Source organism: Rhincodon typus, chromosome 12 (genome assembly GCF_021869965.1).
Source record: "Rhincodon typus isolate 14 chromosome 12, sRhiTyp1.1, whole genome shotgun sequence".
NCBI lineage: Eukaryota > Metazoa > Chordata > Chondrichthyes > Orectolobiformes > Rhincodontidae > Rhincodon > Rhincodon typus.
This window is the reverse complement of record NC_063343.1, coordinates 63144692-63169059: the sequence shown is the minus strand read 5'-3', so window position 1 is coordinate 63169059 and position 24368 is coordinate 63144692. Positions and strand designations below refer to the sequence as shown.

General features: G+C 42.4%; 1 protein-coding gene across 1 annotated transcript in view; it reads right to left on the bottom strand.

The window, feature by feature from the left end:
- Positions 1 to 4643: 4643 nt before the first annotated feature.
- The window catches only part of LOC109927681 (TBC1 domain family member 9B), a 51816-nt gene continuing 32091 nt past the window's right edge, over positions 4644 to 24368 (bottom strand). Inside the window, exons 15-19 of the mRNA XM_048603484.1 lie at positions 23052 to 23129; positions 19700 to 19750; positions 16784 to 16861; positions 11363 to 11466; positions 4644 to 9649 (exon numbers count right to left, since the gene is read on the bottom strand). Coding sequence (XP_048459441.1) covers positions 8951 to 9649; positions 11363 to 11466; positions 16784 to 16861; positions 19700 to 19750; positions 23052 to 23129 — 1010 coding nt within the window. The 3' untranslated portion in view covers positions 4644 to 8950. The remainder of the gene's footprint in view (positions 9650 to 11362; positions 11467 to 16783; positions 16862 to 19699; positions 19751 to 23051; positions 23130 to 24368) is intronic.

Below are 24368 nucleotides of genomic sequence, written 5' to 3'. Positions count from 1 at the left end.
AGTAGTGGAGAAATGTCCAGGAATTTGTAAGTGACATTTCAGCAAAGATGAAAGTGTTTATAATGAGTCTCAAGGCTTTTGCAGAATGCGAGAGGGGTGGAAGAGAGACCAAGACTTTGCTCTGCAATCCATCCACTTTTTGACAACTATGGCACAATAGGTAGCACCTCAACATTGTTGGCCATGTAGTCACTTCCTAAATCTGAGCCTTCCTTCCTGGAATTTCATGATGTGACAAAGATAATCTTCCCTTCCTCATCCTTCTCAATCTGCTTGCAGCCTTGGATCGTAACATGCTCCTCAATTCTTCTCCATCATCATCATCCTTCTGTCACTGCTCTCGTGTGGTTCCAATCCTATGATTATTTCTAATCAACCTGTTGAGACATGATGACACCATTCTAAGCCAGGTGGGACTTGAACACAGACTTTCTGGCCCAGTGGTAGAGCCACCAACATTGCAGGCCCTGTGGTAGGGCCACCAATGCTGCATCAGAAGAGCCTTCTGGTTCCAGTCTTACATATCTAATTGTAGCTCGAGAATAATTTTGCAATGGTTTCCCAGCTCCTGCATCAACACCACTGGTGTTCCTAAGAATCTATCTTTGGCCCACTCCTATTCCCTTACTGTGGGGGTTGGTTAACTCAGTTGGCTGGATGACTAGTTTGGAATGCAGAGTGTTACCAACAGCATTGTTTCAATTCCCGTACTGGCTGAGGTTACCATGAGACTCCTTTTCGACATCTCCACCCATCTGAGGCGTGGTGACCCTCAGGTTAAACTACCACCAGTTGTCTGTCTCTCTAATGAAAGAGTAGCCCTAAGGCCCTCTGGGTTTATGGTGACTTTACCTGTCTGCTCCCTACATGTGTTCTTGGCCACAACAAAGAATCATTACGGTGCAGTATGATCGGAAATCTGCTTTAATTTTCACATGTGCTGAAGGTAACTTCTACCTGACCATCACCCTTCTCGACTCAGCTGTTGCTATAATATTAGACTGCTTATCTGGCTTCTAGTGTTGGTTGAACAGAAATTTTCACAAGAGGACTGAAGGCATTGTTTTCAATAAAAAAAAACTGCAGATGCTGGAAATCTGAAGCAAAAACAGAAATTGCTGGAAAACCCAACAGGTCTGATGCCATTCTGTGGAGAGAAAGCACAGTTAACGTTTCCGATTCAGTGACTGCTATTTTCCAACTCCATAACGTTGCTTGACATTGCCCCATATCAGCTCACCAGCTGCTGAAACCCTCATATCTGTGACAAAAACAAAAATTGCTGGAAAAGCAATTAGAATCATGAAACTAGAAGATTGGGAAAACTTTAAAGGTCAACAGAAAGCCACAAAAAGAGCTATAAGGAAAAGTAAGACAGAACATGAGAAAAAACTAGCACAGAATATAAAGACAGATAGGAAAAGTTTCTATAAATATATAAAACGAAAAAGAGCGGCTAAAGTAAACATTGGCCCTTTAGAGCATGAGAAGGGAAATTTAGTTATGGGATATGATGAAATGGCCGAGGCATTGAACAGGTATTTTGTATCGGTCTTCACAGTAGAGGACACTAATAACATGCCAGTAATTGACAAAGAGACGAAGGTAGGTGAGGACCTGGAAACAATCATAATTACGGAAGAGGTAGTGTTGGGCAAGCTAATGGAGCTAAGGATTGATAAGTCTCCTGGCCCTGATGGAATGCATCCCAGGGTACTAAAAGAGATGGCAGGAGAAATAGCAGGTGCACTGGCGGTCATTTTCCAAAATTCACTGGACTCTGGGGCAGTCCCAGCAGATTGGAAAACAGCCACTGTTTAAAAAGGGAAGTAGACAAAAGATGGGGAATTATAGACCGGTTAGCTTAACCTCTGTAGTGGGGAAGATGCTTGAGTCTATTATCAAGGAAGAAATAGCAAGGCATCTTGATAGAAATTGTCCCGTTGGGCAGACGCAGCATGGGTTCATGAAGGGCAGGTCATGCTTGACAAATCTTTTGGAATTCTATGAAGACATTACGAGCGAAGTGGACAACGGGGACCCAGTGAATGTGGTGTACCTAGACTTCCAAAAGGCCTTTGACAAGGTGCCGCACAAGAGGCTACTGCATAAGGATGCATGGCATTAAGGGTAAAGTATTAGCATGGATAGAGGATTGGTTGACTAACAGGAAACAAAGAGTGGGGATAAATGAGTGCTATTCTAGCTGGCAGTCAGTGACTTGTGGTGTGCCTCAGGGATCGGTGTTGGGACTGCAATTATTTACAATTTATATAGATGATTTGGAGCTGGGGACCACGTGTAGGGTGTCAAAGTTTGCAGATGACACTAAGGTGAGTGGCAAAGCAAAGTGTGCAGCGGACTGTGAAACTTTGCAGAGGAACATAGATACATTGAGTGAGTGGGCAAAGGTCTGGCAGATGGAATACAATGTAAATAAATGTGAAGTCATACATTTTGGTAGGAGTAATAGTAAAAAGGATTATTACTTGAATGGTAAAAAGTTGCAGCATGCTGCTATGCAGAGGGACCTGGGTGTCCTTGTGCATGAATCACAGAAGGTAGGTCTGCAAGGTACAACAAGTAATTAGGAAGGCAAATGGAATTTTGTCCTTCATTGCTAAAGGGATTGAAATAAAAAGCAGAGAGGTTATGTTGCAGCTGTACAAGGTGCTGGTGAGGCCACACCTGGAGTACTGTGTGCAGTTTTGGTCTCCTTACTCGAGAAAGGATGTACTGGCACTGGAGGGGGTGCAATGGAGGTTCACTAGGTTGATTCCGGAGTTGAGGGGGTTGGCTTATGAAGAGGGACTGAGTAGATTGGGATTATATTCATTGGAATTCAGAAGGTTGAGGGGGAATCTTATAGAAACATATAAAATTACGAAGGGAATAGATAAGATAGAAGTAGAGAGGATGTTTCCACTGGCAGGTGAAGCTAGGACAAGACGGCATAGCCTCAAGATTAGAGGGAGCAGATTTAGGACTGAACTGAGAAGGAATTTCTTTACCCAGAGGGTTGTTAATCTATGGAATTCCTTGCCCAGTGAAGTAGTTGACGCTACTTCAGTAAATGTTTTTAAAAAAAAGGTAGATTTTTTTGAACAATAAAGGAATTAAGGGATACGGTGAGAACGCGGGTAAGTGGATCTGAGTCCACGAAAGGATCAGCCATGATCTTATTGAATGGCAGAGCAGGCTCGAAGGGCCGGACGATCTACTCCTGCTCCTAGTTCTTATGTTCTTGAAAGCTCAGCTGATCTGGCAGCATCTGTGGAGAGAAAGCAAAGTTAACGTTTTGGGTCAAGTGACCCTTCCTCAGAATTGCAGATGCTTCCGGAGGGAAGAGGGTAACTTCTTCAGGTTAGGCATCCTTAGAAGAGGCTTCGCAGTGGGGTTAAAATTGAATCAGAGATAGCACTTTCGGTCACTCGACCAGAAACATTAACTCTGCTTTCTCTCCACAGATGCTACCAGGCCTGTTGAGCTTTTCCAGCAATTTGTGTTTTTGTTTCTGATTTACAGTTCTTTCAGTTTCCTTCACATCCATGACTTTGTTACTCCAAAACTTGACGATATCCCAGTACAACTTGCCATCTACATTTGATAAATTTGAGGTCATACAAAATTCTGCTATTGTAATGTACAACAAATTCCATTTACCTGTAATTTTTTGCTCACAGACTCACACGAAGTCCTGTTCAAAATGCTTTGGATTTGAAAATTTTCTTCCTTATTTTCAAATCTCTACGCCCCATCTAAATCTTCTCCAACCCCACAACCCTCCAACTATCTGCAACTCTTCTAATTCTAACCACTTCAGCATCCCTGATTTTTAATTGCTCCACCATTAGTTGCTGTGCCTTCAAACTCTGGAACACCTACTCTTCATCTAGTTTTTCCTCATTTAAGGCACTCCTAAAACCATGGATGCAGCCTGACCCACTGTGATTTCCAACATTTTTTTGTTTTCAGTACAGATTCCAGCATCTGCAGTAATTTGCTCCTACTTCTACAATTTAACCTTTAAATAAGCTTTCAGTCATTTTCATGAATATTTCCTCGTGACTTGGTGTCACATTTTATCTTATAATGGCCTCATGAAGTACCTTGGGATATTTTGTTATGCTGTACAAGTTGTTGTTAGAGCAAGATCTGAACAACAATTTATATAGTACCTTTAAGATAAGTAATGTTCCCAAGACACTTCACAGATATTAAGTATGACATCAGACACTGGAGCACAAAATGCGGTCCAGCACTCCAATGCAACATTGAGTGAGCACGGAGGCACTATCCTTCAGATGAGACCTTCTCAAGTGAATGTAAAAGACTTCACAGCATGATTTATGAAAAGACAACTTCTCCCCAATGTTCCAGAACTACACCCCTCATTCAACTGCAAAAAATCTTACAGATTATTTGGTAATTCTCATCTTGTGAAAACTGGCTTCAATGACGAGAGTGATTGTACTTCAAAAATACTTAATTGGTTGTAAATTGTTCTGGAATGTCCTGTGAAAGGCAGTGTAGAAATGCTATTTATTTTTGACCCTCAATACCGTTCTATCTCTTGCCATGAAAGTATAAATGTCTGGTGCACATCAGAAGCAGGTTAAAGTAAACAAAAAGGAGGCACTAAGTTAAAGTGATAAATTTTGACTTTAATTCGATCCTGATCCAGTAACCAGACCAATACCAACAAGGCCAGTACAGTAATAACAAAAAACTCCTAATTACATCTGCCTTTTATTCAAAATAAATTAATTGACAGCCAAGAATGCAATTAAGACTACTCAGCGAATAATAATTAAGGTACACTTATTAACAGCATATAGACAGTATGTAGAATTCCAAAGGTGTAGATAAGTAAAAGCAAAATGAAATTTCCAGTGTCTTTATTTCATTACTGAACTGGTGTTAACCCCTTGCATAAAACACCACTTGCAAATAGATTCTCCTCTGAGCATTTCTGGAAAGTGAACTTTTGTTCTTAAGTGCCATACAAAATCAGCAATAAAACATGACATACATGAATGCAAATGGAATAAAATCGAAGTACTGGAGGATCTCAGCAGATCAGACAGCATCTGTGGAGGGAGCGAGGGTGGGGGAAAGACAGAGAGAGAGTTCTGAAGAAGTCATTTGGATTCAAAATGTTAACTTTGTTTCCCCCTCCATAGACACTGCCAGATGTGTTGAGTTTCACCAGCAATTTCAGCCTTTACTGCAGATCTCCTTTATCTGCAGTACTTTGCCTTTAATGTTGTAAATTGACCCTGCCTCCTTTTCACATCCAAAGAAATAAAATCAGTTCCAATGAGTCAGTTGGTACCATAAGGAATCAATTTTGTCAACCTGCTTTTTCAGAAATTACTAAAGCAAAGTTTTATTTTGAAAATGAATCTTGAGTCACAAATGCCATTTTATCCCGACTGTTCTGAAGAGTTAAATTTGATTTGAACATTAATTTTCATTTCTTTCTCCGTAGAACTTGAACATTTCTGTTAGTTTCTTCTTTATTTCGGATTTTCAGTATTTGCAAAACTTTGCTTTTATTTATCACAAAAATTTTCATGCAGAATGGAGCTGGTTTGGAAATGAGAAGAAAATGAACAAGGTCCCAATGCAGGTGTAAACAAATTGATAAAACATGCATTGCAACTTTGCTTTTATTAAAAAAAAGTTTACGTAAATATATAATAATCTAGAAGTGTTCACGTTGGATTATGGCACAAATAAAGGAAATCATGTCGGAGTAAGGAACCAGCCCTCCAGCCTTGAACTGGAGTCACCAAGATTGGAAGACTAATCTTCTAGATCAGGGGGGTTGCCTTAAACAAAATAATCCAATTGTCTTCAAGCAACATTAGCAATTAAAAAGCCATCTGACTGACAGTTGGATGACAGAGTCTGTTCCCTCTGATTGGACGTGAGACGCCACAAGGTTGAACAGTTAATGCTGGGACAGTGGGGAGGGAGGTCTGGACAGGTACAGGTCACATGATTAAAACCTCCAGCAATACATCAAATCAGAGTTGGTAAGCACCCCCCCAATCCCAGTCTGGACATCAATAACATCAAGGTTTGAGATGAAGATACACAGCTTTAGCCCTAATACTCATATCTATTAATCCCCTCTTCTATCACCTCTTCTCTCAAACAATGAGATTGTAAATCCAGCTGTTTAAGCAACAAATCAAGGGCTGGACAAAAAAAAGAGAGAAATTTATAAACTGCTCTTATTACAACACAAATTATTTTAATTTTCCTCCATTCTAGCAAAGTATTAAAGTAACTAGAAATTGCTGGAGACACTCAACAGGTCTGGCAGCGTCTGTGAAGAGAAAACAGAGTTAATGTTCACAGTCTTGTGACCCTTCTGCTGAGCTTCTCCAGCAATTTCTGTTTTTGTTTGTTTCAGATCTTCAGCATCTGCAGTTCTTTGTTTTATTACATTAAAGCGACTATTTGAGTAAAAATCATACTTATGTGTTTGGAATCCACAAATTGCAAAAACCAAAATAAAACATGTTGTCGTGAACTTTTTCTCCCCCCACACTCTTGAAATTCTTATTTGTATATTTTATTGCACCCAGTGGGATACGTAGTAAAATACAATCAAAAGAGGTGTTCTTTACAACATAAGCATTTAAAAATATCGACATAATCCTAGTGTTTATATTAAAGTGCAAAGAAGTATTTGAAAATAAAAAAAACCTTCTCTCTACTGCTATTTTGATTGCAAGGGAGTCACAGGACTAATCCATTTTGCAAAAGTTTTTCACTGTACTGCTACAATGGGGCACACGTGACAAATAAAAGGATATTGTATACTGAAAGGCAAGCACAGATGCTCAGTGAGTGAAGGACGAGGAAATGGAAATGCCAAAACAAATACTGTTGACACAAGCATACAATCAGAAATAGCAAAGGAGTTTCAACCACTGAAACAAACCTCCCAAGCTACACAATTTGGGGATGAGAAAAAGAAAGTGAAAAGTGGGCAGCCTATGCAATTTATCAGAACTGAATCTACAAGTCTTCATTATGTTAAAGTGACTACCCTTTTAAAATACTTTTCAAAAAAAAACCTGTCTTCACAGATGATGAAGGATGATCACATGCATTTTCAGCATTTTGTGCGCTCAGATACTGCTACAATTCTGTTTTCATAGGAAGTGAAATGAAAACAGGAAGCACTTTCAGTTTTATATCCATCCCCTTATACTCCCATAAGAGACAGTGTGTTAGAACTGTAGCGTTACTGACAGCTGCCACCCATTAGTGAATTAACTATCAAGGGCAGAAATGGCACTAAGAAAGAAAGGAAGTTTAATTAGAGAACAGGGCACTGTTCAGGAAAGTCATCCAAAACAGACCCGGTCCCAAATATACATTTCTGAATATATTCAGAGATTAAAATGAATCATTAGTTCTTGATAAACTTTCGAGAAGACAGTCAGTACAGGCATGATGGAGCCAAGTATCCTTCATAGGTCATTGTTAGTAGAAACCCATGAACTCCTGGCAGGCAGAAGCTTCAAGTACAGTTAATACAGCAAGCAGGGTGGAGCCTACAAGTTACTGAATAACAATGTATAGAAAAGCAAGAGAAACATACTCCAGGGATAAAATTTGCCTCAGTGTCTTCAGCTCGGGCATGGCCCTAATGTTCCACAATTCCTGCTGTCCCCAGCACCCTAGGCGAGTACCATACCTGCTTATTCTCAAACAGCATGTTTAAAGTTTAACTGGATGAACTCTAGTAAACATCTTTTCCTTTAATCTTCAACAGTCAATGGTCATTTCACCAGATTTGGATTCCAAATCTTATATTTCTCAATCAAATTCTAGACTGTCCCAAATAGAGTAAACCTAATAAAAGCAAAATATTACTTACCCATGAACTGCCAGAGACTCTCAGCTTGTGCTAACCCCTCTCTGACCCACAATTAATTACAATAAAAATCTATAGGGTCAAAATTAACAAATATTCACCTTGAAATGATTTTGGTTTTGATTTTAAGTTCCACCCTTTCTGATCCATAGTGTTTGAACGGAAAGTGCTGGGAGATCTTAAATCTGGCTTTATTTAATTAATGCTGGACTCCCAACCTGTAAATACTGAAAGGTTAGGGCTCAAATACGGTGTCCCCACCCACACCACCCCTTCCAAAATACTGCTCTGGTTACTTCTTCACAGCTTTGTTCAGTGTTAAAAACTCAGATCATTCAACCTTCCCTCTTGTTTCCATCCCAGGTTCATCTGGAATAATTCACTCTGTTCATGAAATGAATGCGCACGTGCACAAATGTATACCCTGACTACCGGAAGGCAACTTATTAGTTTTTGTCACTTAAGAGGTGCTTTCAAAACAGCAACAGCGTTAGGCACAAATAACTTTTACAACTAAAAGTCTGCTCTACAAGCTGTTAGTAGCAAGCTATCTTTCAGCGTGGCTATACCTGGGCAAATAATATAACCTTAGTAATAAAACTGATTCTCTTTTGATTTTATATTCAGTTCCTGTTGTTTATAGATACAATACTTTGTCTTTAAAAAGAATGGGAAGCTGAGCACTGAGCCTATGTCAGTGACTTGCCTTTGCCTCTAGTCTGGGTTTAAGGTGTGTTTTAGGATATTTGCTCTAAGGTAGGTGAAAATAGGGCCGCACTAGAGACAGAAATCAGCTCAATCCATAAGTTTCATCAGTGGCTGATTCTCTGGCTTGAGAAGGACTTTGACTCTGACTTGGAGAGGGAGGGATTTGCCTACAGGCCACTGGAAGCTAATCAAGATCACAGCCCTGAAATCTCTCCCTTGACAGAATACAAACTTCTAGCATGTGGTAGTTACACCGGTTGATAAAACATGGTCCAGGTAGGACAGCGATACCAACACTAAGTTCCTCTCAGCGTCAGGACACGGGTTGGGGGCAGTTTTGAGTCAGCTGGACATCGGCGATAGTTCCTGGTCACTGGATGAGCTGACCTGCCGCTCCATTGCCCTTTGACTCTTGCACTTTGCAATCTTGGGACCCACGTCCACCCGCTTCTCGAAGAACCCAACAAGAGCTGGTTCGGTCAGCACCGAGGCCAGAATCTGCTCGAAAGAGATGGACCAATCCATGTCAATGGCACTGGGCCGCCCCTGGGCCGCTGCTGCTTGCTCACAGCCAACCAGGACTGTGTCCTCCGAGATGTCTTCACACAGGAGGGAGCCAGAGCTCACCATAGAGTATGAGGACATTGAAGTGTCATCCCTCACCTCCTCATCAGTTAACGACTGCACTGTCGAGGTCTCCCTCCTTGTGGCCACGCACTCGGCCAGCTTCATGCGTTCCATCTGGGTCTTCAATGTGTCACTTAATACACCTGATTCATAGTCTGCTTTGACGTTGGTCTGAGCCACTTCAGCCTTTGCCTCTTCTGGAGTGGAGACCCCGTCCTTACTCTGGATGCCCAAGCCCTTGTGATCCCCCATGTCGTTTGCCCTCCTAGACGCCGGGCTGGAGAACTGTTTGCCGACTTCTCCGATCTGGAGCAGCAGCGTAGCAACGGTTGCTATGGCGTGGTAGAGCTCTCCCTCAGCTGGGTCCTCACTGAACATGTTGTATAAGGTTTTGCACATCTCTATAAACTGTTCCTGCAGCAGAGGAAGTAAACAGAGTGAAAGAAAAGGTGTGAAAAAAAGGAAAGCTCTCAAGTTACAGAGAACAATATTAAGAGCAGGAGGCAGCCATTCAGTATCTTGAGCCTTTTACATCAAAGAACAAGGAGATCATTCAATCCCCTTGGACTTTTTAAACAATATCTCAGATGATTTTGAGCCAAATTTTGTTGTATTACACGGCTATGAATTGAAGTTAGAGAGACTTCTTGATAGCTTTAAAAGTTCTGTATAAATAGAATAATATCAGAATGGGGACCATATAAAAACAGACCATTCAGACCATTGTGACTGTGTGGGCCTCTGAAGAAGCAGTTCATCTATTGCCAACCCACTAACCGTTCCATGTCCTAGAATTTTTCCTTTTTAGATAAAGATTCAATTTACTTTTGAATGTCTTCATCAAACCTGCCTCTATCACCTCTCAGACTTTACTCTGCAGATCCTAACCATTTGATGCGTGAAAAAAGGTGCCTTAGATGTGTGCCCTCCAGTTCTCAATCCATCCAAGTTTCTCCACATCAACTCTGTCCAGATCCCCCATGATTTTGAATCTCTTTGTTAGATCTCATTTCAACGTCCTCTTCTCCAAGTATATGTAACTGAAGTTCCTCATTCCTGGAACCATTTTCTTAAATATTTTCTGCACTCTCACTAACGTTTGCATATCCTTCCCAAAGTCCAGTACCCAGAACTAGACACAGTACTCCAAGTGAGGCCGGACCAGCATTTTACACAGGATTAATACAACTTGCTTGCTTTTGTACTCATTGCAACTCATCAGTAAAGCCACATAATTGATGAATTGTGCTCTCAACCTGTCCTGCCACCTGCAATAATTTATGCACATATACACCCAGATCCCTCTGCTCCTTTACTTTACATGTCTATGTTCTTCATATATCAAAGTCACTAACACCTAGCAGGAATGACAGGGATCCTAACACCGATCCCTGGAGAACTTTCACCCAGTCCAATTTCATAGCAACATTGTTAGCATCCACTGAGCTCTAACTTTTCTAACAAGTCTGTTGTGTGGCACTGTATCAAATGCTTTTTGAAAGTTCATGTACACATCAACTGCATTACTCTCATCAACTCGCTCTGAAGTTAGCTGATCGAAAAACCCAAGCAAGTTTGTTAAACAAGATTTGCTTGTTACAAATCCACACTAGCTTTCTTTAAATCACTGATGTATGCCCAACTGGCTATTCACGTTAGCCCATACTTTTATTCTAAAAGTTTCCCCATCCCAGAGGTTTAAGCAACTGCCCTATAGTTGCTGGGCTTACCTTTATACCTTGTTTTTGAACAAGGGCATTGCTCAAGTGCTCGCCGGTCAAAAGAAGATTGGAAAATTGTGGCCAAAGCCTGTACAATTTCCACACTCATTCCCTTCAGCATTCCCCCATCTCATTCAGTCCTGGCACCCTGCCAACTTATCCATAGCCAACATAAACTTATGATACAATGATCACTTGTATCCTAATATCCAATTATCCCACTTTATTCCCAAGAACTAGGTCCAATAGTGTCTCCTTTGAATTGTTATTTGTAGAATAATGGTTGAGAGAAATTTGGTCTCTCAATGACTGATCTTTAACAATGATTAATGGCTGCATCAATATTGCTATTGGAGCACTAAAGAAACCCAGCTCCTTCCTTTAACCACATCATCAGACCTTGTACCTGGTTCATTTTAGTCAACTCTTTAATGTTGTCCTTTGGGTTTTCTTTCTCACGAGCCCATAGCCTCAGGTGATATCTGTAATCTTGTGAACCAGTCTTCTCATCTACATCGAGATAAAATTGGTTTTAGAGAGAACAGACTTTGACACAACTTCAATAAGTGAAGGTCAAACCCAACAGTCTACAGGGCAAGGAATTAGTCTCAGTCTGTTACTTAGAGGCTGTGATCACAACAAACATTTGCCCGAATAAAACAGATTCTCTGCATTACCCACAAAGCGGCTAATGCTTTAAAAAACAAATTCACTGGAATCTGGGCTGAGCATCCCATGTTGCCATCAAGGAGTTGTTTCAGTCCATGTGATGTAGGCCCACAATGGTATTAGGGACGGATGTGCAGGATTTTGACCCAGTGACAGTGAAAAAACAGTGACGTTTCCAAGTCAGGATAGTGAGTGGCTCGGCGGGGAACTTGCAAGTGGTGGCATTCCTATTTGTTTGCTGTTGTTGTCCTTCTCGAAGGTAGTGGTTGTGGTTTGGAAAGCACTCCCTAAGGAGACTTGGTGAATATCTGCAATGGATCATATAGATAGTATGTACTACTGCTACTGAGCATCAGTGGTGGGGGGAACTGAATATTTGCAGATGAGACACCAACGAAGCGGCAGCTTCGTCCTGGACGGTGTCAAGCTTCTTGACTGTTATGGAGTCATCGAGTCATATAGCAAGAAAATATACCCTTTGGTCCAACTTGTCCATGCCAACTAAGTTTTCCAAACTAAACTAGTCCCATTTGCCAGCATTTGGCCCATATCCCTCTAAACCTTTCCTATTCATGTATCTGTCCAAAAGTCTTTTAAATGTTGTAACTGTACTTGCATCTACTACTTCTTCTGGCTGTTCATTCCACATACAGACCACCCTGTGTGAAAAAGTTGCCCCTCAGGTCCCTTTTAAATCTTTCTCCTCTCACCTTAAAAATACGCCCTTCAGTTTTGAACTCACCCACTCTAGAGAAAAGACCTTTGCTGTTCACCTTATCTATGCCCGTCATGATTTTATAAACTTCTTTCTCAGTCCCTAAATGGCACATGCGGTATCCCTAGATTATGACCCTGGTTATGGAACATCCTTCCCGCATTTACCTTGTCTAGCCCTATTAGAACTTTATAGGTTTCTAAGAGTTCCCCGCCCCTCCAATTCTTCTAAGCTCAGTGAATATAGTCCAAACTGATCCAATCTCTCTTGGTGCACCAGTTCTGCCATCTCAGGAATCAATCTGCCAAAACTGTTGGAGCTGCATTCATCCAGGCAGATTAGGAATAGTCCATCACACTCCTGACATGTGCCTTTTAGATGGTGGACAGGCTTCTGAGAGTCAGTAAGTGAGTTACTTGCTGCAAGATTCCTAGCTTCTGACCTGCTCTTATAGCCACATTATTTGTATGACTAGTCCAGTTCAGTTTCTACTCAATGGTAACGCAGGGATGTTTATAGTGGGTGAATCAGTGATGCTGATGACATTGAATGATTCTCTCTTTTTGAAAGTGGCCACTGCCTGGCATTTAAGTGGCACAAATATTACTTGCCACTTTTCAGCCCAAACCCAGATATTGTTCAGGTCTTGCTGCATTTGGACATGGAACAGTGTCTGAGGAATCAGGAATAGAGCTGAACATTGTGCAGTCATCAGTGACCATTCCCACTTCTAATCTTATGATAAAGAGAAGGTTACTGATGAAGCAGCTGAAAGATGGTTAGGGCTAGGACACTACCACGAGGAACTCCCGCAAAGATGTCCAGGAGCTGAGATGACTAACCTCCAACAACCACAACCATCTTCCTATATACCAGGGCAATTGTAGGAAAATCTACAGTACGTGGACTACAGTGGTTCAAGAAGGCAGCTCATGACCACCTTCTCAAGGGCAACTAGGGATGGGCATTAAATGCTGGCCAGCACATCCCATGAGTAAATAAAACATATGCCGACTCCAACCAGCAGAAAAGTGTGCCCAATTCCCAATGTCTCCAGTTTTGCTAGAGCCCCTTGATGATATACCCGATCAAATGCAGAATTGATGTCAAGTGTAATCACCCTCACTTCAACTCTGCAATTCAAACTGTCTTGTTCATGTTTGATCTGAGGTGGGAATGAGGTCAGAAGCCAGGTGGCTCAGGTGGAATCTAAACTACAGATGCTGGAACACAGGTCGTCAGTACTATTGTATCAGAGATAGTAGGAACTACAGATGCTGGAGAATCTGAGATAACAAGGTGTAGAGCTGGATGAACACAGCAGGCCAAGCAGCATCTTAGGAGCAGGAAGGCTGACGTTTCGGGCCTAGACCCTTCATCAGAAATCGGGGAGGGGAAGGGGGTTCTGAAATAAATAGGGAGAGAGGGGGAGGCGGATAGAGGATGGATAGAGGAGAGGAGAGGAAACAGATAGGTCAAAGAGGCGGGAATGGAGCCAGTAAAGGTGAGTGTAGGTGGGTAGGTAGGGAGGAGATAGGTCAGTCCAGGGAGGACGGACAGGTCAAGGGGGCGGGATGAGGTTAGTAGGTAGGAAATGGGGATGCGGCTTGAGGTGGGAGGAAGAACAGGTTAGGGAGGCGGGGACGAGCTGGGCTGGTTTTGGGATGCGGTAGAGGGAGGGGAGATTTTGAAGCTTGTGAAATCCACATTGATACCATTGGGCTGCAGGGTTCCCAAGCGGAATGAGCTGCTGTTCCTGCAACCTTTGGGTGGCATCGTTGTGGCACTGCAGGAGGCCCAGGATGGACACGTCGTCTGAGGAATGGGAGGGGGAGTTGAAATGGTTCGCAACTGGGAGGTGCAGTTGTTTATTGCGAACCGAGCGTAGGTGTTCTGCAAAGCGGTCCCCAAGCCTCCGCTTGGTTTCCCTGATGTAGAGGAGGCCACAACGGGTACAGCGGATGCAGTATACCACATTAGCAGATGTGCAGGTCCTACAGCCTGTGCAGTATCCAGTGCCTCCAGCCATTTCTTAATATCATATAGAGTGAATCAAATTGGCTGAAGACTGGTATTTTTAGTTCTGAGGAAGGAAACTTCCCACCTGGCTACATTTCTTTCTTAAACCCAAGACTGGATGGAGCACCATTTCATAACAGATGACATTTTAGGGGAATCATTGATTTAATTTCTTTACTTAGCTTATATCATGCCGACCAATGCAGACTTCGTCATAAGTGAGCTGTGCTCTGCACAGTTCTAAGTACTTAATTGGCTACAAAGCACAATGGGATATTTTCAGGATGTGCAAGGCGCTACAGAAATGTAGGTCAATTATTTAAAAAGAACACACATATTTAAATAGCCTGGGAACATATGTAAGTAAAGTTAATCAACAAGTGTATCAATTGATGTTGAATCTGGTACATTATACACTCACCAAATGTTAATCGAGACAAAATCTCAAACTGTGCAGAATCCAACTAACCAATCACCTGTCTCCCAGCTATTGTTCCAAACTCTTCCAGTGTTAGCCCTTTGTGTGCCAATCCCAACTTGACTCAACCATTCACAATCAATCAACCATTAGCAACACAGAAGAGGCTAAGAGATAGAAAAATGGACAATAGCACAAAAGTGCCTGTCAATATCCTTGGTTTTACTGTCAGTGACTCCCCAGTAACACTCTAATTTTACAATTCTACTTGTCATAATTCACTCCCTCCATGGTATCCCCTCTTTCCAAATCTCTTGAAAGCTCCTACAGTCTGAAACCGTCAAATCGGTGTTCACCTAATGCTGGCCTCTTCACAGCACAACCAATTCACTAGACTGATTCTTGGAATGATGGAATTATCCTATATTCCTACTAAGCTGCAGAGCAGTGGAGCCACTCGGAGGGTCAGTACATTCTGGGTGCATCAACGTTTGGTCTCAGAAGTTGCTGCCACGCCTACTCCTCAGAGGTGGAAAGGTTAGACAGAAAATAGAATGTAGGAGGAGAGATCAAGGCCTACATTCTCTCCTGTTTAGAAGAAAGTGTGTTGATCTCATTGAAATGTACAAAATTCTAAAAATAAAGACCAAGATGAATTTCTTCATTCAGAGTGAAGGAACTCCAAGGAGGCAGGTATCCCGTCACCATGTCACCCTTTATTTACACACGCACAGTGTATAGGCTCTGACCAGCCAGCTCAGAATGAAGAGATTCTCTGAATCTCCTGTTTCTATCTGTCAGCCAGGGCTCTCTGATTGGCCCAGGTTAACAACCTCAAAATCAAGAATCTCATAGTTAATGAGATCTGATCACTGCACAGAGGATGGTGAATCTCTGAATTCTCCACCCCAGAGAGCTGTGGAGGCTCAGTCATTGAGTTTACTTGAGGCAAAGATCAACATATTTCTTGAGATTAAAGAGATCACAGGATATGGGGATAGGGTTGAAAAATGGCACTGAGACAGGAGATCAGCCATTTAGCTGAACAGCAGGGCAAGTTTGATTGGCCAACCCCTCCCATTTCCACTGATTATATTGCTCTACAAATGGCTATCATGGCTTCACCTACCGGAGTCCCATGGTCTGGAAATCCCCAGTCACAACTCTCCTCTCTACCTCACTCTCCTCTTTAAAACCTACCTCTATGACCAAGCTTTTGGTCATCTCCTCTAACATATCCTTGGATGACTCTTGTAAGATTTTGATGTTTTTAACCCTCCTGTACAGGTGACTGAAAGATTAGAAGACTACGAAACAAAATCTTCTTTGCTATCTTGCTTTCAGGCTCAATCAATTCCAATTGCTCAGCATTGAGATGGATTATATCATATTGGCCAGGTCTGATTAGAACTTATTCTGAACATCTCCAATGGCAATAGGACTCAATGGAAATAGAACACTTGTTAACTTCGTGCATTTGGTGTGGATGATGTGTAAATGTCTTGACTCTGGTTAAGTCCTTTATTCTTTCACTGGCGTTTAGAAGAATTTGTGTGTATGAGTGTGCACATGGAAACCTACACAATTCTAACAGGACTAGACAGGATAAGCAAAAGGAAGGCTGTACCCAAGGACTGGGAAGGCCAAAAACAGGGATCACATGGGGTAGGACTGAGTTGATGAGAAATGTCTTCAACTAGAGAGCGGTGAGCCAGCGAAATTCTCCACCACAGAAAGCAATTGAGGCCAAAATATTGAAGATTTTCAAGGAGGACAGATATAGTTCTTGGGACTAAAGGGATTGAAGGGTAAAGGGAGAAAGCAGGAAGAGGTACTAAGTAGGAGATCAACCATGATCATGTCAAATGGCAGAACAGGCTCAAAAGGACCAAATGTTCCTCATTTCTACCTTTGCAAAAAACAATTTTCAGGTTGTAAAGTGGCTAGCAGATGTCTTGTCATTGTAGCCAAGGTGCCAGGTAAATGCAAGTCCATTCCTGTGTTACCTTTCTTTTGTTTTACGTTCCCATTTCCAGCCCTGTCTGGCACCTGTTGTCCAGTCACCTCCACTCCTGTGGCCGCATCTAGAAGAAATGATATTAGAAACAAAAAATAAGATCACCGCTGAGGCCTCAAATAAAATACTGTGGCCAATTCTGGGTGCTACTCTTTAGGCTGGATGTCAAAGCCTTGGAGAGGCTGCAGAGGGGGATTACTAGAATAGTCCCACAAGCAAGGAGCTCCCATTCACTGGTACGTAGGAGGTTAAGGAGCATAAAATGAGGGGCATGAATAAGGTGAATAGCAAGGGTCTTTCCCTTAAGGTGGAGGGGAGTTCAAAACTAGAGGGCATAGGTGTAAGACGAGAGGAAGAAGATTTGAAAAGGATATGAAGGGGCAACTTTTTTTTTTTTTACACAGAGAATGGTATTTGTGTAGAATGAGCTGCCAGAGGAAGTGGTGGATGCAGGTACAGTTACAACATGTAAAAGTCATTTAGATAGGTACATGAATGGGAAAGGTCTGGGGGCATATGGGCCAACACAAGCAAGTGGAGCTAGTTTAGTTTGGGAACATGGTTGGAATGGACTAGTTGGACCAAAGAGTCTGTTTTCATACTGTATGTCTCCATTATGTGGGCAGACTGGATAAGCTCAGATTGTTCTCCTTCAGGAAGAGAAATTTGACAGAGTTTTCAAAGCCTTGCAGGGTTGTGAAAAGCTAGATAGGGAGACACTGTTTTTGAGTAGCAGGTCGATTGGTGACAACGGGCACAGATTTCAGAAAGCGACAAAGGAATTGAGGGGTTGGGGCAGAAGAGAGAAGAAGAGAGAAATTTTATTTTACACAGGAGTGCTGCTACGATGGAAAATGCACTGGCTGCAAGTGCAGTGGAACCAGATTCAATGTTAACTTTCAATAAGGAATTGAACATATATTTGAAAAGCAAAAATTTGCAAAGCTACGAGGAAAGAGCAGTGGAGTGGTATCAGGTGGATAGGTCTTTCAAAGAGATGGCACAGGCAGGATGAACTGAATGACCTCTTTCTACACTGTCTCACTGTGGTTTAGTGAAATAAAAATCTAAATACTCCAAAGACAAATACTGTCAGTTTCAAATGTGCCATTAAATACACATTGCCCAAAACAGTGGGGTGCAAATTCAACTGGAATGGATGTTGACAGCTGCGATTTAGTAGCCAGCCTCTCTGCTCCCCGAAGTCATTGCCTATTTTGCATCACTGCTTGAGATCAGTTTATAGAGGGTTTCAAATGAAATTGGTTTGGGAGCCAAGAAGTAAAGGTCAGGGCCCTGTGACAGATATTGATTTAGGTAACCCACAAGCCCTCAACCCCTGGAGACGCTTCAGTGTCCCAGACCCACCAGTGAGTGAACATGACATTTTCTCCTTCACCACCCACTGTGCACTGACTCTCCATGCAAAGGGTGGGGAGGGGGCTGATCCAACAGGGGCAGTCTCCATCCATATACAACCTGCCTCTACATAGTGCTTTTAATGTAGTGAAATACCCCAAGTGCTTCACAGGGGGTGCCAGCCAATAAGAAAGGACAAGCCATAGCAAGAGATGTCAGAACAACCAACCAAATGAACTTAAAAAGGGGGTATAAAAAGGCAGAGGTTTCAACCATAAGACATAGGAGTGATAATGGGAATTAGACCAAAAGATAATTAAATGTAAGAGCAGAAGTAGGTTATTTTGCCCATCAAGTCTGTTCTGCTATTTAATGGGGTCATGGCTGATCTGATAATTCTGAACTTCACTTCCCCACCTTTTCTCTCTAACCCTCAACTCTCTTATGGATTAAAAATCTGTATCTCAGCCTTGAATATACTTAACAACTGATCCTCTGTTGCACTCTGAAGTCAAAAATTCCACAGATTCACCACCCTCAAGGAGATAGGGAGGGAACAATTCCATGGCTTAGGACCTAGGTATCTGAAGACACAGTCAAAGGTGAAGCGTGCTTATCTGGATTGTTGTGAGGTTGAAGGAAGTTAGGGATGGAAAGGGGTTGGTAAGGCTCTGGAGGGACTCTAAATCAAGGACTGTGGGATTTAAAGCAAAGCGTTGCCAAATTAAAAGCAAATGAAGGTGAGCAAACACTAGTGGTGACGGGTGGCTGGATCTCAAAGTAAATTAAGCCACTGGCCACAGACAATTAGGGTGAGCTGAAGCCGATGGAGGCACAAAGCTGGCCAGGTGACCACTGGAATAATCAATGTAACAATGGTATGGATAAGGGTTTCAGCAACACATGGGCCAAGGCAGGGACAGAGACAAGTAATACAGAATAAGTTATTGGTTAAGGTGGAATACTGTTTAATTCTGGGCAGTATCCTTTAGGAGGGATATAAAAGCCTCAAAGAAGCTGCAAAAGATACTTCCCAGAATTAAAACAGGGCGCAGAGTTTTAAAGGAGTTTTAAAGAGGTGTTTAAACTGTGATGCATTTTGATAAATACTTGTCCTACAAATCAGAAGGAACTTGCCCTGGCGCTAATATGACTCCAACGTATCACCAAAATATAACCACTCTCATTTCTCTCTGTGGTATCTTGCTGTGTGATGATTCGGTGTCATATGTGCCTAGATTACAACAGGGAACAACTACTCATAGGATGTCACATCATGCTTCACAACCAAAGGATATGAAAGGCACTATGTAAGCGTTAACCCTTAAATAAAGGCTTTCCATGAATTAAAACCATTCAAGTTTTCAATACTCCAGCAGATGGATCAGTGAAGCAAATGAAATACAGATCTACAAGATAGCATAGGAAGAATAGTCAATGTGCAGATGGCCTACTTCCACTTCTATGTCTTATTGCCTTAAAAAGTTGGAAAATTCAAAAATGAATAAAAATGCAGGAAAGACACAGGATGCTGGTGTTCACAAACCTGATGCCCCATGGCTGAGGAGGAAATCCATGTCTGACAAAAGGTATGTCGCTGTATTGTGAAGAGAGGAAAAGAGACTAGAGGTGAGCCATTTAGAGACAAGCGACAGGCAGCTATTAGGCCAACCAGTAATGGAGGTCAGAATCATGAGTCTTAACATTATCCAGTACTCTTCATGAAATAGCCACTGCATCCCATACATCATTGGCAAATGCACAGCCAACAGGAAAGTTTGAAAGACAATTGTTCTTTTGAAGCGCCAACCCTTTCGACTTATTTTTATATCGCAAACCTGCCTTTCTTCTGGCATTCCTATTGTGCACTTGCTGCGTTAACATTCCAATAAGTTGATAAAATGTGGAGCTGGAGAAGCACAGCAGGTCAGACAGCATCCAAGGAGCAGGAAAGTTGACGTTTCGGGTCAGGACCCTTCATCAGGACTGGGGAGGGGCAAGGGAGCTTAGAAATAAATAGAGGGGTGGAGGTGGGGCTGGGAGAAGGTAGGTGGGAGGGTGATAGGTGGATGTAAGTAGGGCATTGTAGAGATTGGTCAATGGGAAGGGTGGGGCAGATAGGTGAGGAGGAAGATGGGCAGGTTGTGTCAGGTCAAGGAGGTGGGGTTGAGAGGGAGAGCTAGACATGGGATAGGGCCGGGGGGGTGGGGAGATTTCGAAGCTGGTGAATTTTATGTTGAGGCCATTGGGCTGTAAGCTCCCGAGGTGGAACATAAGGTGTTGTTCCTCCAGTTTACATGTGACCTCACTGTGATAGTGGAGAACGCCCAGGATGGACATGTCACTAAGGGAGTGGGAGGGGGAGTTGAAATGGCTGGCAACTGGAAGGTGATGTTGATTGGAGCACAGATGCTCCGCGAATCGGTCACCGAGTCTGTGCTTAAGTCTCTCCGATGTAGAGGAGACCACATTGGGAGCACCGATGCAATAGACCAGGTTAGAAGACGTACAGGTGAATCCCTGTCGGATTTGGAATGATTGTTTGGGGCCTTGGACGGAGGTGAGAGGGGAGGTGTAGGGGCAGGTGTAGCCCTGCCTCCTTGACCTGACACAACCTGTCCGTCTTGCTCCTCATCTATCTGCTCCACCCTTCATATTGACCAATCTCTACAACCCCCTACCTGCATCCACCTATCATCCTCCCACCTACCTTCCCCCAGCCCACCCCCCTCTCTCTATTTATTTGAGCTCCCTTGTCCCTCCCCAGTCCTGAAGAAGGGTCCCAACCCAAAACGTTGATGTTCCTGCTCCTCGGATGTTGTCTGACCTGCTGCGCTCCTCCAGCTCCGTATTTTATCGACTCTGACTTCCAGCATCTGCACTCCTCTCCATCTCCTAACATTCCAATAATCCTGTTTTGTCATCAATCTCCAACAATAATTAAAACCTGAAGGAAGGAGACTCTGCGCATTTCGAAGTTGATTTTAACGGCAAAGTTAATGTTTAGCAATGGTTACGACTTATTCGATCGTTGAAAATTTCTTCACACTGGAATGGATCAGCTAAAGTTTTCCTGGAATTTTAGTGGATCTCGATTACCTGAAATGCAACCTCATCATTCATATCTTTCATTGTGAAGTCTCTCAGCAGAATATTGTTATAAGGAGCAGGCAACATCCCAATTACCCCATTTAACTGCACACGTGCAATCACTGGGAAGGTTCCAGAGGATTTACTCTTTGATGAGCAGAGAGCGGCAATAGCTCCAATCTTATACCTACTACAGAATCCAAACCTTTAATGAAAATGTGCAGCTGGAGCATACCTCTTATGTGAAACTATATATTGTCACCACTTCCCACTGTCTGAATCGAGTTATTGTTCCATCATCATTACCCCTTTAAAAAGGAGTAACGTTCACTCAGAATCGGAATGGCAATTTTGCCTACAATGATTAGAAAAATCAAATGCAAAATAAGAATAGCACCGAAGCAAGATGGGGAAAGAGTCTCATTAGATAGCTCTTCCAAAGAGTTAGCATTGAGTGATGGACTGAATGGCCATCTTCTGACCTTTATGATCCTATGATTTTCACTTTTTTGATGGAATCCCAGATACATACTAAAATACCTCACAAATAAGAGAATAGATTTTATATATAAAGCTTTTTTCTTGGAAGAAAAGAAACAAAAATTAAAATTATAATTAGTTCCTGTTCTACAGATTTCAAGTATTTCCTTCAACTATATCAACCAAAATTTGCTTAGAGGAGCCCAACACTGAGATATCTTCAATTCATATTATAGTCCCTGTTACTCAACTACAACTCCCACAAAAGTAGCTCTCTCCAGTTGGAATGTTGACACAAAATTTAAAGCATTTTAATGCTTCAAAAGGTATTGAGAAAGCAAGGTCTCATAAGGCCATTTGGTATAGAATGTAGGAAGTGTTTCTTCACCATTAAAGAGTAAATTGTGCAAGAGACGTTGCATAAACTTGGTTCATTTTCCTTGGAGTTCAGATTGTTGAGGATGATCTGCTCAAATGTCAGTAAAACGATAAAGGGATCCAACAAGGTAAACAGAGAGAAAAGCTATTTCCTCCATTGGGGGAATGCAGAACAAAGGGACAGAATCTTCAACGTTAGAGTTGGAGTATGAGAGAGTGAAATCAGTAAGCACGTTTTCACATCACAGGCACAGGAAATCTGGAATTCTCTCCCCCAAATAGCTGCAGGCGATCAGGGTCATTTGGAGCTTTTCAGACTGAGATTGCCAGCTTTATTCCTGGACAAAGGATATATACAGTGGAACAGGGTAAGTAGAGTAAGGGCACAGACCAGTCAAAATCTGATCAAACTGTGGAACAGGATGGATAAATGTCTACCTCCTGTCGCAATGATTCTATCAAGTTAAGGGCAGAATCTGTAGTTGATGCTGGAGCTTTTTTCATAATTCCATCTGTTAATTACAGGTATAATGAATTACACTAAATCCTGAGCAGAATCTGTAAGTCAAGGGTCTGTTAGTGGAAGGTGTTTTTCTAAAGAGTCACATGACAAACATTGTTGCACTGTTACAGATACTTCCACTTTTGGACACAATGTAGCCTGACATACAGGGCTGCTACAACGTGGATAACACCCGCAGAAAGGTTGGAAACATAGTGAATAGGGACTTTTAAAAGGCAACCGGACACATTCTAGAAGAGGACTAATTTATAAGCTGTAGGGGCAAAAGGTGGCGATGCGGCACTGAATTTGACAGCCCATCTGGAGTTCAGGCACAGCCTCATGGGCTGAAGAGTCTCACCACTTATTTGTCGTTAATTCCTCAGGGGAGAACAAAATGTAGGATTAGAAAAAAGTACAATAAAAAAAACGTACTCTGCACACATACCATGAGACACATCAGCCAAGGGATCCTCAGTGAAGTATTGAGCAGCTTCTAGTGCTGGTTCCTCCTCTGGCCAAAGAGCTGCAAAAGAAATGGGGGCATTGAAACTGAGTTACAAATGTACATTGTAGACAAGGATCCCACTCGGCAAAGAGTTGTACCACAGAGCTCCTTTATTTAAAAAAAATATATACATTTAACCACATAATCTAAAGAATTCTGACAATTCCTTCCCCTAACTGCAACAAGGAGAAGAGCAGAAAGCATGTGACCACAGTCCCATGCTATGCAGCCAGACTCCCCTTTCCTGGAGATCATTAAAACACCAATTCTGATTCTAACATCCTCCACCCTCACCACCCCAAGTGAATCACATTGCATTTCACAACTTGCAGGATTTTCTTTTGTTCATTTATGGGATTTATTCAGTGTCAAAACTGTGTCTTGAGCTCTTTCCACAGTGTAGGACTGAGCCACACAAGTCCATTCTGGATTCATTTCCCATCTTAGCGGAGATGAAACTATAGCTTACTCAGGAGTTTGGGCACAAGTGTTCCACCCATTGCTTTTACTGATCACTAGCCCATGAATCCAGCTGGGAACAGATGTGATGCCTTTTACAGTCAAGTATCTGTTGCATTCATTGTACAGGGCTTCTTTTCTTCCCATTCATTCACAGAATGAGGGCATCGTTGGCTAGACCAATGTTCATTGCCCATCCTTAACTGCCCAAAAGGGGTTGAGAGTCAACTGCATTTTTGTGAATCTGGAGTCACATGTAAGCCACACTAGGTAAGGATGGTGGTTTCCTTCCCTACAGGATATTAGTGAACCAGGTGGATTTTCTTAGAATCCTTACAGTGTGGAAGCAGGACATTCTGCCCAACAAGTCCACACCAACTCTTGGAAGATCATCCCACCCAGACCCATCCCCGTAACCCTGCATTTCGCATGGCTAATACACCTAACCTACACATCCTTGAACACTACGTGTAATTTCCTATGGCTAATCCAGCTAATCTGCACATCTTTGGACTGTGGGAGGAAACCTACACAGACATGGGGAGAATGTGCAAACTCCACACAGACAGTTGCCCAAGGTGGAATCAAACTCAGGTCCCTGGCGCTGTGAGGCTGCAGTGCTAACCACTGAGGCACAGTGCCACCCTTTTTTTTTCAGACAATGGACAATGATTTCATGATCACCATTAGATGATCATCATTTTAATTCCAGATTTTTTATTGAATTCACATTTCACCATCTGCCATGGCAGGATTTGAACCCACGTCCCCAGAACATTACCTAGGTCTCTGGATTAA